The 15,693-nt window shown below is 36.4% G+C and overlaps 1 protein-coding gene across 1 annotated transcript in view; it reads right to left on the bottom strand.

The window, feature by feature from the left end:
• The window catches only part of sash1a (SAM and SH3 domain containing 1a), a 214,920-nt gene that overhangs the window by 50,461 nt on the left and 148,766 nt on the right, over window positions 1-15,693 (bottom strand). Inside the window, 1 exon segment of the mRNA XM_026290820.1 lies at window positions 1,287-1,358. Coding sequence (XP_026146605.1) covers window positions 1,287-1,358 — 72 coding nt within the window.

Raw genomic sequence — 15,693 nt, 5'->3', positions numbered from 1 at the left:
TAAGGTTACCTTTGCCCGCCTCGCAGCATGAAGCATATAGCACTGTAGTAAAATCCTAGGACACCCCTAATCCAAGCGTCCACTGCTATTTATCACTCCGCATTATCTGGCATGACTATTCCATTTATTCATAAAGAGACAGCAGCGATTCTACAGCGGGTACATTTGAGAGCTACTAAGTTAGAAAATAAGTAAATGAAGTAGTCTACAAGGTGATAAGTATGATCTACACACACACACACACACACACACACACATATACACACACACACACACACACACACACACACACACACAGATGAATACTCAATTCATTACTGAATTCTGTTGTTTCATGTTTCTAGATTCTAGGTTTATGTTTATCATTTTTAATTCTGCTCTTTTTATGCAGATTTCAAGTATTTAAGTCCATACAATTATACATTTATTTCAATCCTCTGTTAAAAAAAATATAGAAACCATCACATAATTTGTAACGGCTTTACTGGTTATGATGAAAATTGTTTTGGTTTTAATGGAAACTGTAATGGCGCCTGTTGGTCTCTACTGGTAATTGGTCACCTTCTATTCATGGCTTTTGTTAAAGCCTCTAAATCCTAATGCACTATGTCACAAAACACACTACAGGAAACCATCATTTAATGGTTTTAATGGTTAAAATTTAATTGTTTGTAATGTTTTTGATTTTATTTGCAGTGGATGGTTTCTATTGTTTTTGTTAGCAGGGTCACCATGGGTTTTGTTATGTTATTTGCCATAAATGTAATAGGATTGCTGTAATAATGTGAGATAGTAGCGACTGTTTGTAGTTGTGGTGGGCCTATTTGGGAGAAAATACAGGATCGTCTTTCACACCAAGTCCATCCGTTTTTTTATGGGTGGATTTTAGTAGAATCTGAAGGCAGAAAGTAGACAATAGGAGTATTTTTGGCCTTCACAATCTCCTAAGAACCACAAGCTACCACTTAGAGAAACTACGCAGTTGACCGTCATCTCTTAATCCTCCTTTTCTACAGAGAAAATGAAGAGAGGAAGAGGAAAAGGAGGAGGCGAGGTGGGGAGACACAGAATCAGCAGGCGAGAAATTGAGTTGACTACCTGCCAAAAGCAAGCAGAGGGGAGGAGGACACAGGCCTGAGGCGCTTGGCTCAGGTTTGTTAGCGTGTCTACAGTAGAGTGGGGGAGTGATGAGAGCTCGCTGGGGCCACTGGCCACCGACTGTCAGAAAAACATGCCTGCTGCCGTCAGCGCTGATGCCGGGGATATAAACACTATGCCATGGGTACCTGTGTGTTTGAGTGTGGGTTGGACAGATCTGCTCTCGGCCTCAACCACAAGGGACAGACCACAGCTGATTTCTATGGAAACAGAAATAATATTTCAGCCATGGGTTTTGCACAATGAGTTCCACATTGAGGTTGATTACTCACTGACAAAGACTCGGGATGTGCTCTTTACCCTGAATTACATATAGTGCTCTTTAAGTCTTTACATAAGTTATTATAAACAAATGAAGCGTTTTATATATATATATATATATATATATATATATATATATATATATATATATATATATATATATATATATATATATATATACACACACACACACACACACACACACACAATATGATAGAATGATAGATTTAATTCTGATTCAATCCCAGTATTTTCTTTTGAACATATTGCTTTCTGTTATTTTCTCCTTCGTTTTTTTTCACTTCTCTGGAATGATTAATTCAATCAAGTTCACAAGCGTAGTTTGCATTTGTAAGGAAACAGCTCCCCCTGGGGTCACGAAAGCAAACCCTAAGAGAAAGAAAACGCGCGCACACACACAGAGTTTTGAGAATGTGGTATAGTGTCATTTTTTCCCATTTTTCACCAACAAAATCAACAGCTCTAAACACACAAATGTCTTTACCAGACTTACAATAAAATGTCTATGATTTTACAGAACACAAGTTTTACTGTTTACAACCATCATTTATTAAAATAAAGTAAAACAGAACAGACACCACTCACATAAAACAAGTCATAGCTGTTATTTCTAATAACCTCACAGACAGATTAAACAGGGGTCCTTAGGTTTGTGGCTAGGGAACATGAACGCTCAAATATGGGCTGCTGCATAAGTATTTGAGGTCAGACACTCAGAACTCAATCTCTCTCACACACATTTGCATTTGTCAAACTCACTGCCCTCAAGCAAGCAGGGATGGATCTTTTAAAAAACATAGTCTTGAATTTAATATCTGATTGTATAGGCACTGTAAAAACCAGATAAATAAACATCTCTGACCACACATTCTGCTTGAGGAGGCACAAGTAACTGTTACTGAATGTCAGACTATTTATTTAACAATGATGCCTTTAATCAAACTGCTGTAGCTTTCATTATATGAAATTGTTGCTTTGCAGTATTTTGCTTACTTGTGGTGACAAGCTGCCTCTCATATCTTATTACTCTTATCTCTGGCATTTTCCTCAATGAAAAGCCTAAAAAACTAAAATAAAAAGATGAAATAAAAGATCATACGAGTTAAAATTATACCATTTGACAGTTTTAGATTCATGTGCTCAGCTGTCATGTACAGTTTGGGTTTGGAAAGATTTTTAATGTTTTAGGAAGTCTCTTTCTTCTCCCCAAGGCTGGATTTATTTGATCAAAAATACAACATACATAAAAACAATGATATTGTGAAATATCATTACAATTTAAAATAATTTTCAATTGTATTATATTTGAAATCATTTTGCTTCACATGATTAATCAGAAATCGTTCTAATATGCTAACCCCATCTTTTGAGCAGTAGTATAGGCGCTAAAAAGTTGCTGATACAACATCATAAAAATCATTTTCGCCCAATGTACTTTTCCTGTTTGTGTGCTAGTTGGCATCCTCAGAACGCTCCTGCTCTATTTACTCAGGCAGACACCCTCTGAGCGTTTGATAATGTCTGGGGGAGATACAGAGATGGGCTGGGCTTTGATTGCTTCTGGCTGCCTTTGAAAGCATGCAGTGCAGAACAGTTCAAGAGATCACAATCAATTCCACAATAAATCATCTGAACAGCACACCAGCCAAGATCAACTCAAGACCTTCCTTATTAACTCCGTGCCAATGCTGATGTCAACTATGGATCAGTTATGTTAAAGGTGAAGTATGTATTTTTTTCTATAATAAATACTTTTTCTCATATCCCAGCCTAAAATGCTGAGACAAATCGAGTAAGCCATTTGTAGGCTGATTTCTCATTAGAGATAGAATCATAACTAGACAGATGCATATCTATAAAGTTATCGTTTCAAAAAGGTACAAGGTGAACTGGATTTCATGACGTGTAAAGTGAACAGTAGCCGGGTGGTGAAAGTGAACGGTGTGTGTGTTTGGACTCCTGCTGCTGTGGGCAAGAAAAGAGGAAAAACGAAAACAACTCTTTTTAATGGGCTGTTTCAATCTCCGTTCCCAAAACACCTATTCCCCCTCAGGTAGTCTTCCGCTATTAATATACTACTGCCAACAAATACACTCACACACTGCAACCCACTTAACTCGCCGCTGGGGGTGGAGGATGAAAGGGAAAAGGAGTATCTAGGTAGAGGTCTGCTGGCACTGATCAGGATGGGCTTGACTTTATGAGTCCCATTATCCAGGTTTTTAATGTGGGACTGATATTCATAAACACATCAAACTCAGCGGGAGCTTTCAGACACACAATTAGACCTGGCTCTTACAGCAGGCAGCAAAATAACAATCATTAGTCCACAGGGATGTAGATGCTGTGTCAACATCTCTGCAGCGACACGCGGGCCCACCTAAGAATATTGTGTGTGTGTGTGTGTGTGTGTATGGCAAAGCAACAAAGTATCTCTGATTTTACTGGAAAAATCCACATATTATCAAAACACTGCTCTGCTAGATTACTCAAAGTCTAAACCCCTTCAAATAAACGGACACTGGTTGTTATGTCTTCAAGATCTAAGCAGAAAGAGCATCCTTCAACATTACTTTTATTTTGAGTCTCTCTGGCATAACTATAGAGAGCGGTGTGAGCTCATAGTATTACGGTTGTTAGGGTTGTAATGATATCAAAATCTTACGATACGATAATATCGCGATATAAGTTCATGGTATGATATTCATTGCTATATTGGGGAAAGATTTCAATTTTGTACATTTTAAAGTTCAATTATTATGTCTAATGTACTTTAAAAGTTCAAAATTAAGAGCTCCAACACATGTTCTTAACTAAGAAAACTTAAGTCAGAAAAAGTTGATCATCTTAAAGAGCACACTTTGCCATCGCGATACCAAGATATTGATAATACCGTTACATCCTTTCTTATATATTTTGTTGCAGTGTTTCCTGTTTTGCTTATTTTGAGCGGCAACAGTGTCCTCACAAAAAGTCCATCTGATGTAGTCTGGTACAAAAGCAAATGACTCTTATTTTTCGGTTCTTTTAATGAATCATCAGGATAACTCAAGGATTCAGGAGGTACCGGTATGACAAATCCTTTTCTGAATGAACTCACTGAACGTGTCTGAGCGGTTTTCTGACTCACATGCAAGATGGAGACAATTTATCATTATTTGAAGTGATGACCATCTTGAAAATTACATTTTGTTTACTTAAGGTTTACAAAACATAAATCAGTATAATTACAGACCAACTGTTTGTGAAAACATGGAGTTAAAAATAACATCTGCAACCTTTTTGTAATAATTGCATCTGTCTGTCTAACAATTTGTATGTTTGTCTATTTCCTGTAATATAGTATATTAAACATTACATACAGACAGTTAGAGAGACCGACTGACTGTCTGACAGAGAGGCACGCAGGGCGGTCTCTGTCTGCATCACTGAGATTCAGCAAGGACCATTTAGAAAGCGAACCAGACCAAACCAAACCAAACCAGATATAAACCAGACACACCTGCGATGTGCACATACTCACAAACACATTTGCAAACAAAGAGTGTGGAAAAGAATTAAATAAGTCCAAAAACAGAACTGAAGAATAATACATCTGCTAACAATATGAACTGGACATCGCTCTCTTTATCCTTGTACGTTTTTAAAGCATTTAGATTTTCAAATATATGCAGACAAATGGCCTATTTCTGACATCTTTCTATATTGTGGAGCACCAGTAATGTTATATAAAAAAAAAAAAACACTCATTAAATTGCAACTGCTGAACTGACACTGCATGCTGTGTCCTCCATTGTACTTTTATCATGAAATCTGTTGAAATGATGTGTGATAACCTGACACAACATATTATATTCTGTCTACTCCCATGGTTTGTGCATGATGAAGGGAAGTGTGTGTGTGTTAAGGTACTGGTACAGGCCTATGTGCTTTACTGCAACTACATGACACTGCTGTGGGATGAGCTCATTACTGAATGACATTTCTGTTAGAGAACAAAACAAAAACCAGTCCTGTCTCTCATTCTACACACATGCTCATTCACATGGGAAGCATCAGAGCATTAGTGTGTGTGTGTGTGTGTGTGTGCAGTGAATGCTGTCAGTGTGAATGAGGGTGGACAGCAGGAGAATAGGAGCTTCACACTTCATTGTCTTAATGCGCACATACAAGAGACGTGCCTATACAGCTCTCATGCAACCTGTCTGCAATGAGATTGTATATTAGCTCATGAATATTGCAACACCATTTGGTAAAAACAACACATCAGATATTTTATGTATGCACATTTGCATGAAGTCACACATCCACACCCTTACATGCACAATTTCATGGCTCTGTGATGTGCCACTGCTACAGAACAGAAACACCCATGTACATCACTGATGTGGAATGAGGTGATATGATTGGCTTACAGTCCAATGACACACTCCAGAAGATACTCTCACCGTAATATGGTGCAAATGACGAAGTCACTAATATGCCACCAAAGAGTCCCAGCAACACAGACACACACTAGGACATTTATAAGCTAGTGTGGTTCACTGCTGTTTCAGTTTCTGTAAAGCTTGAGTTGGGATGAGGTCACCACACATCTGGAGTATGACACAGTTTTGAAACCCCATTCAGCAAACTAAAGCTTCTCTCTCCCACGGAACACTCAAGAAACTCAAACTCTTTCTCTCGCCGCACGCTTTTACTAAAATATGTAAATGGGGACATATGATAATGTCTTTGTGAGAAATTAAGCAAATAGTCTAGTCTATATAGTCTATTTTAGTCTATAATTAGCCCTTCAAACTTAACCTTTACATGACATTTTCAAGAAAAAGAAACAAATTTGGAATCATGAAGTTTTTTTTTTTTTTTTATGTTTTTGAAAATGCATTCATAAAAAAAAAAAAAAAAAAAAAAAAAAAAAAAAGAAATGTTAAAAGGGAAAGTGTCGCATCATCCTTCAGAAATCATTCTAAAATGCTGATTTGGTGCTCAAGACATTTCTTATCAGTGTCGATTGTTGTTGTGCTGCTTAATATTTTTGGGAAAACCATGATAAAAATGCGAAAACCCCAGAAATAAAGTAATCATCAATAATAAATGCATTTACAGTAATTTTTTTATTAATTCGATCAATAAAGTATTGCATTTGCATGTTTACGGTTCTTTAATGCTGATTAATGTTAACATCACATACAGATAAACATAAAGTATTACATTTTTTGTGCTTTATTTTAATTTTTTAAATATTTTTTTTTTGCTTTTTATTAAACGCACAAACCCACGTTCGGGAAACAATGTATTGTTATGTGCAATTTAATGACCAATGAGAGAACAACAGTATACATGACAAGTCCCAGTGCAGTGCAGTACACATAGCTAGGTTTTTTTAAAAAATAGAATAAAGAATAAAAAAAGAATAGAAAAGGTAAGTGCTAGTATTAGTCAAAAGGAGGTTTTGAGGATGTTTAAGTAGACACACACACACACACACACACACACACACACACACACACACACACACACACACACACACACACACACACACACACACTTCCATCAAAAATAGCAACCCTAAAATAATCCATAAATATGGTCTGCTGTGTGTGTGTGTGTGTGTCATACTGTGGTGTGTGTCATGTCTACAGCAGAGGAGGATCGGAGGCTTGATTATATGCTGTTCGCAACACACTCCTGTATTATTGGAAATAACATCAACAGGCTGATGTTTGGGTTAAAACACAATATCTACAATGTATAATTTCCGACTAAAGCTATGAAAATAACTACAGCAATGTAGGAAAATCACATGGGCCGGGGCGCCCATGCAAGAGTCACCAAGAGTGGCTGTTAGCAGGTTGCTATGTGGTTGCTAGGGTGTTCTGGGCAGTTGCTATGTGGTTTCTTGCCCAAGAAGAGTGCAGCGTGCAGCCCCAAAATATTTTTGGGTCTATAAAAAATGCTCAGCACCCTTTTTAGAGATATTTGGTGGAGCTGTTGTGGAGAAAATTGCAAGTCAAATGATTTAGAAAAGTAATAGCACACCTCTCCTCAACAAGCCACAAGATTTGAGGTATCTTATGTCAGAAACATTGTGGGATGAGTTACGCATTGAAATTGCAATACTTGGGATTAGAGGTTTGTTCAAATCCCTAACCATAAGTATAGGAAATAATCATAGTGATGCTTGCTTTAGCAAAGCCCACTAATAAACATTCATGCACATGACTCTGGCAGAGGACAGGCTGTCTGTGTACATTACTACAGATTTGAAGACACAAATACAGGTAATCAGTAACGCAAACACAGATGTACTTCTCCCTCAGGCCATGTGCACAATAAATCCCTACATATTCAAAAGAGGAGACTTCACAATGAACCATAGCTGAGATCAGCCGGCGAGCAGGGTACCGGCTACAATTGTCATGGCAACACCGCTCTGATCAGGATGGGATGCCAGCTATGGTGATTTCACTGATGAAACTAACAGCGGTTGAGGCAAATCACTGTAATTCTCTCTTTCTAACTTCTTGTAGTTTGTGGAGTATATCTAACTTCTGCAAACTTCCTCTCTCCCTCCCTAAGTCTATCCTTTCTATTTTCATTCTGAATTGATCCAGATGCTGTTGGACGTATTCCAGACAGGAAGTCCAACACAAGGGGCTTTGTATATGTGTATGTGTGTGTGTGTGGGTGGCTGAATGCTTGTAGTAAAATTTCATTGTCAGTGCAAGAGTTGTCGTCACAGCACAAACATAACTCATTGTCTAACTTCCTTTCCTGTTAGAATCCAAACTGTTGGGTTATCATGTGCGGCTATACAGGAGTGTGTCTCACAACTTCATTGTGTCCATTCTTGTTCTTGCAACAGTGCAAATCAAATTCATATTTGTAAGGGTGCTTGCTTGTGTAGCCAGTGAAACTGTGTATCATTTTGGGCCCAGTTGGAAATCTGTTTGAATGGATTTTGTTGCTTCTAATGAAATAAGCTCAACAAATATATATTTATTATATTTGCTTTATAACAAATATAAAACATATACATATATAACAAATATATAAATAACAGTTATTTTAATATACTGTAAAATAAAATTTATTCCTTTGATGGTAAAGCTGAATTTTCAGCATCCATGTTTCCATCCAGTTTTTGTGCCGTTTTGTTAATGACAAAAAATTTGCAAAAAAATGTCTGTTTCCATCCAACTGACCTTTTACTGATAAAATGGTGTACGTGATGACGTCATCTAAAAAAATAAATAAATTGTTAAAAAGGTTTTGGTGTATCGCAAAAGAAAAGAAATGGCCCATAAGCAGTTTCCATACATAATTTCACATATATTGCGTAAATTATATAGGCTAGTAAACGGTTTTATTATTATATTGTATAGGCCTACATTAAATTATTTACTCATTAAAGTGTCATGAGTTTGTTTGTTTTTTTGTACTTTGTTATATACTATTTAGATACTTGATCAACAAGCAATAACAATTAACAGGAGCAGTTGTATTAATATTATTTTTCTGATGAACTTTTATAAGGAAATAGGAATGTTCATTTTGGTTATTTCCCCTATAGCCTAACTGACAAAAAACTGCGCAACAATTAGCAGCCAATATGCAGAATTTTATTTTATTTTGATACCTTTATTTTACAAAAGCATAATGTTTTGTTTTTATTGTGAATTTACACAAAAAAATGAATAAAATGAAAAATAAATATTTAGAATAGTTTTGAATAATGTCTTAATCTTATATGACCACAAATGAAGGAGTAGACTATTGTAAGTTATTTCCAACTTTATAAGTAAAAAAAAAAATCAACTGATTGTGCCGGTGCCTCCCGCAAGCAGTGAAGCATTATTAACTCGACAACGCAGCCTGTTCATTGTCATAATAAAATACAGTCAGCCAAAAAAACATGCTATTTTATTTCCCTTCATTTAAGAACAAATCCTTTAAATTTTATGGTAGAACAGTACTCAGAACAAAACAAGAATAAAAATATAAGAAGCTACGAACAAATTAATTTAAAATGTTATACTTATCGTTACAATATCTACATAAAACAAGATCTTTAGAACAAAATGAATAAATGTTAACTTGCAATGCACTAAAGGAACATCAAATAAAGATATATATGTTTGAGATGTAACTCGTCAATTTAATAATATGAATATGATTTAATGTGCTTTTGAACTACAGGGTAATAGTGCTTTAACCTGAGCAACATGAACACCTACGCTGCCTATATGCTAATTCTGTCATGTGACAACATTTGTTTGCATTAAAGGCCCTTTTCTCGACAAAAAGTGTTTCCAAACAAATTATTGCGACATTTGAAGTATTGATATAGAATTTATGCGATAAAGTTAAATGGAAAAAGATTGTGTCAACACATGAGAAATTGTATAGATAAATGGCATTTCTATGTTCCATTCAAAAATTCTGAAGCAATAAATATTTTTTCACAAAAAAATTAATCACTGGATGGAAACCTGGCTAATGTTGAAAACAGCTGTGCTGGTTTACATTTTTGTTTAACACTGGAGTCCATGTTAGATCAATATTAGATTTATTACACATATCAATTTAAAGCAAATTAAGAAAAATAATAAACTCCAAACTTGAATTTCAAACTTGAATTTTACACAGCCGTCTAAAATAAAATGTTTGCAGAGGTGTTGAATACCATAACTATTGAGCACCACATTTTGGAATGGTTAAAATAATGATCCTACTTAAATACAAGCATCAAATAAAAAAAAATTTGACTTTCCCCTCCCTTTCAAAAAAAAAACAAAGGAGCACATTGACAAATCACTTAAAATGGAAGTCCATGGGATAGTTGTTGTACATTTGGCCCATAGACTTCCACTGTAAGCATGTAACTGGAAGCATAATTTTTTTAATTTTGTCATTTATTTTTAGGTTTTTAACTGAAGGACAAGAACAGAAATTAAAATTCGTCAACATGCCACAGATATTGTTTAAAGAGCTCAATTTGTATTTAACTTTGTATATTCCTTTAAGAGCAGCCACAGGCTAATGACAGAGAGAGAGATCACTTCATCACTAAACGGCATATTTTGCTGCACTCAATACAATGTCCACTTAGACAAAATGCTAACATACTGAAATACATTGTATGACACACAAGTGTAAAACTCTCAAACTTTCTATGACACTCTACCATTTCCCAAACTATGAATGTTAGCAACCTTTTATTATATTTGCCAGAGTGCTACAACTCTACTTGAAACCCTTTCTATTCAAACATGAATATTCAACACAATTACAGGCTGTTAAAGTTTCCACCGGAGTTTAAGAAGGACTCACCGCTATAACAGAGATCGGTGCTGTAATGTCACTCAGAATAGACAGGTCTCCCTCCTTCTTTCTTTGTCTTTATTTCTTTTTCTGTTCTATTGCTCTTTCTCAACCTCCCTCCTCTTTTCCAAGTTCCCTCCTCCCTCAGTACAGCTTCCTCCATGCCCGCTCTCTCTCTCTCTCAAGAGGGGAAACAGAAAAATGCATGGCAGCAGAGGAGAGCTGGAATCAGGGTAACCATACATAAACCCCCACAGGATCATCTTCTTAGGTTATAAACATCAACATGTTACACACAACAAAGTTCTCAGCAGCAATGCGTCTTAAAGTGACAATAAAGATGAACACACACACACATCCATACAGACCACAGCTGTGGTCCCAATGGAGAGAGTGCAGCAGTGAAACATCTCTTGCTGAAGTGGAGAGTAACTGGGTTCAGTTGGACTCTGTGCTGATTGGCTCCAGTGGGATGACTGGCGTTTCCTGTTACTGTGAACCACTGCCAGCATCCTCCCTCAAACTTTAGAACACAGCCCAAAGGCAAACACACACACACACATCTTTCTTTTTCTTTTTCACTGAAGAAATCTCATGTATACATGACCCACATACAGAAAAGGGGAAGAGTGAAGTATGATATTTCATGCAGGAAAACCAGTTGCTGGAGTGAGTCAAGAGTACAGTTTATTCAATAAAAAGCTTTCTCAAGCTTTTTCATTCCTCATAATCAGCAGTAAGCCAAGCATAACTATTACTATTGCTAATACTGTAAGTGTCTAAGTGTTAGTATTTGATAAATAATGTAGTTAACTATATGTGTGTATATATATATATATATATATATATATATATATATATATATATATATATATATATATATATATATATATTTTTTTTTTTCCTTACTCCATTTAATTTATTTTCCCTTTACTCTGGCCACCCACTATGATCTGCCAAGAGACCAATACCAACAATACGTCATGTTGAGGGTCAAAGAGATGAGACTGACTGGTGGGTATTTCAAACATTTCAGATAATATGAGAGAATAACTATGTCTATCATACCATTTTGGTTTTTTTCATGAGTGAAGCCATTCAGGAAACAACATAAAATGTATAAAGTGGGGTGAAATGATCCAATAATGACCCAGATGCCAGAATAGGTGAATCTGTAAAAGTACTTGAATCACATCTTATCTGTTTTTTTTACTGAAACACATTTGCTTCTCCTGGATGACTTGAAGAAGCTCCAGTAAAACAGCAAGCAAAAAAGTAAATGTTTTGTGTAATTGCAGGGGAAGAGAACAGCGGTTTCGAGAAATCGAGCCAAGAGAAAAGCTTGCTCTTTCAAGGAATGCTGAGAGTCATCCCATGAATTATGGGTAATAATAGCATTTCTGTGCTCTAGTTTAGATTTAAACCTCTGTTCCAGTCTGGTATTAAGATGCTCTCCAATCAATCCTGGCTCCTCTGTGTCTACAGATCCAAATATCTCCTACAAAAACAGCATGGAACAATACTGGCATCGGCATCTATCCTGATTTCAGTGCTGAGTGCTGCTGAATGATCATTTGGACGACGTACAGTTAGAGTGTTCACAATAAACTAGTCCAATCAAATCAATGCAAACTAAATGTCATGGGAATGGTGCTAAATAACATTGATCAGATATCTAAGTATGAATACAGATCATTCAATAGCATGCAATATATGATCAATGAAAGTGGTGGATATTCTAGCATTCTACTGTTCTATTGTTCTATATTTCGATTCTATTGTTTAACCCTATTATATATAAAATGACATAAACCTTTCCTCAAATATCCTCCAACTACTGCTAAGGTTGCACACATATACACACTGAAGCTCAAAGATTATTCATTTGATACCCCTGTGCTTTCGGTCCTCATTTGAACAAAAGCACTCATCAAATTTAAACAAGCTTCTGTCCTGCTTACTGCAATTTATATGTAAATGAGTGTGTGTTTGTGTGCTTGATCGGAAGACTGTGACTACTAGGTTAGGTCTGACAAACTGTGTGTGTGGTAATTGTGTTCGTTCTCCAGTGTGTACCGAAGTGTCTATGTGAGGGGTATGTAAACACTGATGTTAATGCATGCGTGCGTGTGTGAGTTCCCTGACTGAACCAACACACTCCTCTCCACTCGTACTGTATCTCTTTAACAACACGCACTGATTGGCTTTTGTGTCTGACAGCAGGAGTGGTGCAGATGACTGAAACATGGAAAGAGAGAAAGAGAGAGAGAGATGTAGCACTAGGTGGCAGCAGAGTATTATGAAAATAAAGACACTTAGGGAAATTATAAATTCAATACACATTCTAATATCAATCTGATCATGACATCAAACCAGTACTGCTTCTTTCTGCATCTTTTCATACAGTATATCTTATAAAGTGAATGCATTACATAAACATATGCATAGTTTATGGATCACTAGTGAAACAAATACATGTAAAAATAAAAAAATGGAATAAAAAAAATATTTCGCGTGAAAAAAAAGGACAACAAATATATAAAAAATTCTTTACAAGAAAAAAAAATACATACAGGTTTATAAGAACACGAGGCTGTATAAATGATGACAATTTTCATTTTTGTGCGAACAATACTTTTAATTGGAAAAAGCAAAGAAAAGAAAGAAATCAGGATACCAGTACTTTCAGAACTAAATACCACACCAAAAAGGTTTTGAAATTAAAAAAATAAATAAATAAATAAAGCCTTAACAGTACATGAAATATAACAGTAATACATGTCAAATGACCTTGTACTGTGTCAGCTCCCCGAGTGATGAACTTCTGTGGGGTTGAAGTGAATGCTTCAGACTCTCTGATCTCAGACAGCATTAGAGAGACAGAGTAAGATAAAGTGAGAGAGGCTGGGGAAGAAGTATTGCCATCTGTCTCTACCTGTCTGTGATTACCAGAAGCAGGCCGACAGGAGAGATCTCTAGAGGGATGAGACGATGGATAGAGGAAGAATTGGGAGGTAAAGGGTTAGAGTCAGGGGAAGAATAAAGGACTGGAATGAAGTGAGGGATGATTTAGAAAGGCGTGAGAGAGAGAGACTCTCTTGAGGATGAGTGTGAATGGTCTATCAGTCAGACTGGAGGCAGCCGGAGGAAGAGAGAAGGATGGCGCGTGAGAGAGAAGATATCAGTTAAACTTAAACTTAAAGTGTCTGCCTGAACCCAAGTGTATCAACTGTCCAGTATACTGTAGTATGAATAAGCAAAATAAGATCACAATAAACCATCTTGAACACCAAATCAACATACTATGATTTCTGAAGGATCGTGTGACACTGAAGCTGCTGAAAATTCAGCTTTGCCATCACAGGAATAAACTACATTTTAAAATTAATTCAAATAGAAAGCAGATATTTTAAACTAAAAAAATATTTTGCAATATTACTGTTTTACTGTAGGTTTTTTTTAATCAAATAAATGCAGCCTTGGTCAGGATAACATTTTTCAAAAACCTCAACCCTTTGAAGAGTAGTGTATTTTCTACCAGCTTAATATACAGAGACAACTATAAATAAACCATTTATAGGCTTGTATCAGATCATGTGTTTGAGCAACACCACCAAATCAACACAACAATAACGGCTTAACCAATGTTGTGCTGGTTTTTGGGCGGGGCTATCTGTTTGGCCGACCAATGAAAGGTGGGGAGGCGTGCCTGGGAACCCAGTTTCTTAGCCATATCACTTTCTTGCTATAAACTCAGTGAACTTATAATAATAATAAAAAAAAAGTAAAAGGTCCGAAATCTTAGAAAGACAGAAAGAGAGAAAGAATGAAAAGTGATTCCAGATTTTATGACTCCACCTCAAAGAAATCAGAGCTACAGTATGAGCGCACACACACACACACACACACACACTCGTCAATCTTATCTAGGTCCTTGAAAGTGACAATTTTGTCAAAACCCAATTTCGAGTTGGATGATAAAAATAAATTCCATCAAATGAGTGTGGGTGTGTGTGTGTAAGTGTGTGTGAAGAGCGGCTCAGCCTGTAATTGTAGGTGTTGTGTGTGTGTGTAATAAAATATGGATGCCATTGTTCAGCAGTGGTGGTGTTCTCCATGAGTGATTTTAATTACAGATGGAGGGATAAACTGGCCTGAAAGACTGGACTCTGATGCACTCTCTCTCTCTCACACACACACACACACACACACACCACTAGCCAGCATGATGATGGATGACATGACATTAAAACGAGACAGGGCTAAAGCCTCTTTCAGGGTGAACAAATGAATAGAAAGGTAAGCCTTAGGTTAAGAATTTTTTAAAGAAAACAATACCAATATAGAATTATTATATTCCCCTCAACATATAAAGGCATGAGGGTGTGTGTGCTTATGTTGGGTTTCTCTCCTAATTAATGAAACTTGTTCGTTTTGAGAATGTTCTATAATAAAGCCTCAAGCAACTCAGTGGCCCAGAAATTCCAATTAATAGTCTCTCTCTCTCTCTCTCTCTCTCTCTCTCTCTCCTATTTTCCCTTCAGTAACAGAACTGCTGTATTTCATTCAATGAAAGTAATGAAAACAACAACTAATATGGAATGAAAACAGATGTATTATTCATGTTTAGGTCTATATATTCATTTTACTTTCACATAAATAGCATAAACAAACACACAGCCAAATCTTCACAGATTCCGACCTATGTCATGAGGTTAAATAAGTGCAACACCCCAGTGAGGTACAATCTTTTTGTTGGCTCCCATCAGGAACCAAACTCAGCTCCAGATATGAAAGCAGGGCCTTTATTAGATGTGTGACACTGGAGCTGAGCACGACAGCCCTGTCAGTGGTAAAACCATTAGGCTGACAGACAGCGAAATGAGACTATATTTCAGAGGCACTTCATTTAAATCAAGTGTTGTC

The sequence above is a fragment of the Carassius auratus genome, chromosome 20, assembly GCF_003368295.1.
Source record: "Carassius auratus strain Wakin chromosome 20, ASM336829v1, whole genome shotgun sequence".
Taxonomy (NCBI): Eukaryota; Metazoa; Chordata; class Actinopteri; order Cypriniformes; family Cyprinidae; genus Carassius; species Carassius auratus.
This window is presented reverse-complemented; position numbering and strand designations above follow the sequence as displayed.